This window comes from Oncorhynchus mykiss, chromosome 10 (genome assembly GCF_013265735.2).
Source record: "Oncorhynchus mykiss isolate Arlee chromosome 10, USDA_OmykA_1.1, whole genome shotgun sequence".
In the NCBI taxonomy this organism is placed as follows: Eukaryota; Metazoa; Chordata; class Actinopteri; order Salmoniformes; family Salmonidae; genus Oncorhynchus; species Oncorhynchus mykiss.
In genome coordinates, this window is record NC_048574.1 from 73,742,916 (window position 1) to 73,747,571 (window position 4,656).

Genomic DNA, 4,656 nt, shown 5'->3' on the forward strand with positions numbered 1-4,656 from the left:
TGGAGAGAGTTTGCTGCACTGAAAGTAAAGGGGCTGAATAATTTTGCACGCCCAATTTTTCAGTTTTTGATTTGTTAAAAAAGTTTGAAATATCCAATAAATGTCGTTCCACTTCATGATTGTGTCCCACTTGTTGTTGATTCTTCACAAAAAAATACAGTTTTATATCTTTATGTTTGAAGCCTGAAATGTGGCAAAAGGTCGCAAAGTTCAAGGGGGCCGAATACTTTCACAAGGCACTGTATATATATAATATGGAATTTGAAATGTCTTCATTCTTTTGGAACTCCTGTGAGTGTAATGTTTACTGTTATTTTTTATTGTTAATTTCACTTTTGTATATTATCTACTTCTCTTGCTTTGGCAATGTTAACATATGTTTCCCATGACAATAAAGCCCCTTTAATTTAAATGAATTGAGAGACACAGAGAGACACACAGAGAGGAGACAGAATGTTTGTTACTGTGTTATTGTTACACCACATTCTCACAGATCCAGTTATGATTTGTGCCACATTTGTCATCATTCCATGTCTTTACAGGGTCATCTTGTCTAAAGTATATCTCAGCACAGTCCTCCTGCCCATAATTATCAGGCTGTCCTGCGCTCCAGTACCTAAACAACACAGAGAACCAGACAGTCAGACACTGTGGTACAAACATCCTCCTCATTTATACACATAGTCCTACGTTTTGAAGACACTCTCTGTAAGATGATAATACCGTTATCAAGAATGGGCCATCAACACATTTCACTACATTCATATGTAAATATTACCTGGTTTCTATAATACATCTATAGTTCTCATTGAATGACATTCATGAGTGGAAACATACCTTTTTATGAACATGAATGGTAAGCAATATGTCTTTGTTGTTTTTTTATCACCATATCAACTGGTAAAATGGACAAATCTCTCACCCTGTGGTCAGTGATGTGCCGTCCACCCACTTCCAGGTCCCCTCAGTGACAGAGTCAGTCAGACCAATCCAGGCTCTCATGTGGAGGTTAAAGACAAATGTCTGTTGTTGAGAAAGATAAAAACGTATTATACTGCACATATTAGTGTACTGCTGGAAATGGAAATCTCTCTCTCTCTCTATCTCTCTCTCTCTCTCTCACCTGTTCCTCTCTGCTGTTTATGATCACGAGGTCTGCTCCTCTCCTCTTGCAATCCTGTCTGCTCTCCTCCCAGGTTTTCTTCTCAGTAGAGAGGAAGTACAAACTGGAGTCAAAGTATCTCCATCCCTCCTGACAATGCTGCTCTGTTGAAGAGCAAAGGTGAACACATTGAGAAACTTAGCCAGTATCTTTATACTCATAAAGCCATGATATATAATTACTGTTGATTTTACTTCGAATTTATCACAGTTATATCTCACCCATCACAAAAAGCTTTGCCTGAATATGACCTTTCTCTTTAGTCAGGTTGTTGTATCTGGTCTGTAGCTGGTCTCTCTCTGCAGTTGCGTTATTCTCATAAAGGGAACAACTCTGTGACAAGTTGTTCCTTTTATCCTCAGAATCTTTGATGACTCTGTTATCTACAAGGTATAAACACATAGTTACTAGGTAAAACACCAGGTAAATAGGCTTAGTAACCTACACCTCTATATAACTGGGTGATAATCAATGAACTTGGACACAAACTCACAGTAGACAGACAGGCCTATGATCCCAGCCAGTAGGAGAACACACAGCAGCCCCAGACACACTGCGGCAACTAGGAAGGGTCTCTTCCCTGAGCTATCAGGTTCTGTGGACACACATAATATACTGTTATGTTTTGTGTGTGTGTGTGTTTTACCTGAGTGCTGGTCTCCTGGTCCATCATTAGGAGCAGTGTCTGCTGTCTCTTCTCTCTTGGTGCTGGTCTCACCGTCTCTGAGGGTGTCTGCACTGACGTAGATATCCACAATCCTCTCCTCCATCTCACCTCTGTCAAACTTGACCTTCTTGTTCATATCTGGTTCAGTATAGATGACCTTTGACATCTTTAACAATGTCTGGGTCTTTCTTTCTATGTAGGGCTACTTACTATACATTAAGTCTCTGCATCTAGAATTAATGTGATGGTCTTCCAACATGGCCACCAGGAGGCGTCATATGTCAACTGCAAGCCCTCTATACGTTCAGTCTCTGCTTCTAGTGACGTCTCTGTCTCTGAGTCATCTGTGTTTCTGTGTCTGTGTGACTGCTGTAGCTGTTAACTCTATGGAAGTAACAACAAAATGACATGGGAAGTTGTGGCTATGATAATACAAAAATGTTTACAAGTTTGAAAACTTGTGTGTGTAGTTATGCAAAAGATTGTTACCAGTGGTTATTGTTAAACCATTTTCTGCTGCATAATATAAATTATTCCATGTCTCTACATGATCATCTTGTCCAGAGTGTATCTCAACACATTCCTCGTGTCCAGGGAATGGGACTTGCTATTTGTGATGTTGGACAGAACACTAACATACCAGGAAGATATAGATCATACAGGGGAAGTGGAGAACAAAGGCTAGCTATTAACATATATTAAATATCATATGTAACAGTCAAACATGAGCATTTGATGTTGTGCTTATATGTAACTTGACAACAAAGACTGACTGTCAAAGATGATTAGAACACACAGCAGCCCCAGACCCACTGCAGCAACTCCAGAGGGTCTCTTCCACCACTGAACATGCACTGAATAACACATTATTAAAGTAACATCTTTAGTAATGTGTATTACTGTATAATCTAGGATTGGGACAAATAAAGGTATAGAAATACTGGGTAATCTCACCTGTTTAATATATTGTGTGTGGTGTGTGTGTGTGTGTGTGTGTGTGTGTGTGTGTGTGTGTGTGTGTGTGTGTGTGTTCGTGCAATCTTACCTGAAGCAACAATTCCATCTCTTGGACTGGGCTTGAAGGCTCTTACATTGGAATATATTTGGCCATCAATGTCTGTGTTCTTCATAGCATCAGGCTCATCGTCTTTAAATGGTTCTGGGTTTTCATAGACTCCCTCTGACATCTTAACACACTGGTGGTCAAATACAGTAACTTCTACTTCTTACCTCAACTCTAATGTGCATCTAGATGTGTTGTCTCCCTGTGCTGTTCTGCGTCTGTGTGACTTTAGGTAGTGAAACTCCTTATCAGTCAACCACAGTGGATGAAAAATTGTGAAATCAACACAACACTGGCCACCATGTGACTTCCACCAGCCTTAGTTTGATAATATACATTATGTGACTCTATATCATGATATATGATGTATGTGTGAATTCACAGGGTCACAATTTTGTATCTGCTAAAATAAATTGGGATCCTGTTAATTGACATATACACTACATATATCATGACTGAGTTTACAGCATCCCTAGCCTTCAAATGGAGAGCACATTATGGATCTCACTCTGACTGGAGGTGTAGAGGGGAGTTGCCCTTAGATGCTGATCTTGTTCAGTTTTATATTTCTTCCACAAATGGTTAAGGTTGGGATTGGGGGAAAGTAACCTGATCCTAGATCTGTACTTAGGGGAAACTTCCCCCTGTGTTGTGACCGGCCACCAATGGCCATGTAGGGGTCTATGCTCTATCTATTCTGTCTGTGAAGAGTTACTCAGAATGAAAAAGCAGAAGATCTGACAATATCTCCATAGTTTCACTTTGACAGATTTAAGAGGAAGAAGAATAAAAACCCTTCACTTGTATTATGATAAAACGTTAATATTTCCACCCTGTCTTTCAGTACAACATAACATATATACTGGTTACGTCTAATGACTCAACTCTCTCTGCACTGATTCCACTGTTCCACATGACTTCTACCTACATGAACTACTATACAACTCTATAGCTCTATTCTATTCCACTGGAGGAGAGAAAGCATCACACAGATCCTTAGATACAGGGACAGAGTCAAAGGTGTCCCTCTGGTGGACGTAGTACTAACTACAGGTACAGCTGTAGTGTTGGTGACAGAGACATTGGTGGACGTAGTACTAACTACAGGTACAGCTGTAGTGTTGGTGACAGAGACCTGGGTGGATGTAGTACTAACTACAGGTACAGCTGTAGTGTTGGTGACAGAGACCTGGGTGGATGTAGTACTAACTACAGGTACAGCTGTAGAGTTGATTACAGAGACCTGGGTGGATTTAGTACTAACCACAGGTACAGCTTTGGGCTGTAGAGCTCACAACCACCTCCAAGGAGTCTTTCAATGAGAACAGACTTACACCTACTTTGCCTGCCCTGTCCGCCACCACCAGTTCTACCTTCTATGAACAGCAGGTTGTGCTGCAGGCAACCCGGGTCACATTCCCGGCTCTGGGGCCCACCGCCGTAGAAGTCCTTAAAGACAATTATTTAAATTTAAATAATTTAATGGATATTTTTTGCACAAAGGTGATGACAGAAGTGTCTTACTAAGAATGTTCAAATGTGACAAATTTGACTCTGTGTCCTTGTATGGAAATTGTGTTGAGCGTCCGTTAAACAGCAGTACTGAAAAAAAAACTGTAGGCGCAATCGAAACCGTGCTTCTAGACAAGAACCCTGGTAGCCCGCACTGGGGAGCAGTAAAATGTCACCTCGAGGAAGGAAGGAAGGAAGGAAGGAAGGAAGCAAGGAAGGAAGGAAGGAAGGAAGAGGGGATAGATAGAGAGA

General features: G+C 40.8%; 1 protein-coding gene across 1 annotated transcript; it reads right to left on the reverse strand.

Moving 5' to 3' along the window:
* Positions 1-454: 454 nt before the first annotated feature.
* LOC110497266 (CD209 antigen-like protein E) lies at positions 455-3,114 on the reverse strand. Its single transcript, XM_036933948.1, has 6 exons — positions 2,875-3,114; positions 1,656-1,757; positions 1,384-1,545; positions 1,124-1,266; positions 923-1,023; positions 455-616 (listed from the first exon to the last, which is right to left on the reverse strand). The coding sequence occupies exons 1-6, from the start codon at positions 3,014-3,016 to the stop codon at positions 475-477; spliced, it is 792 nt and encodes a 263-aa protein (XP_036789843.1). The 5' UTR covers positions 3,017-3,114; the 3' UTR covers positions 455-474.
* Positions 3,115-4,656: the final 1,542 nt, after the last annotated feature.

Excerpts from the sequence above, each read along its gene's own strand:
- LOC110497266 (XM_036933948.1), bottom strand. The coding sequence starts at position 3,016 with ATGTCAGAGGGAGTCTATGAAAACCCAGAACCATTTAAAGACGATGAG. Across the intron at positions 1,546-1,655 it reads CATAGGCCTGTCTGTCTACT|ATAACAGAGTCATCAAAGAT; the intron begins GTGAGTTTGTGT and ends TATACCTTGTAG. Across the intron at positions 1,024-1,123 it reads TAAACAGCAGAGAGGAACAG|ACATTTGTCTTTAACCTCCA; the intron begins GTGAGAGAGAGA and ends TCTCAACAACAG.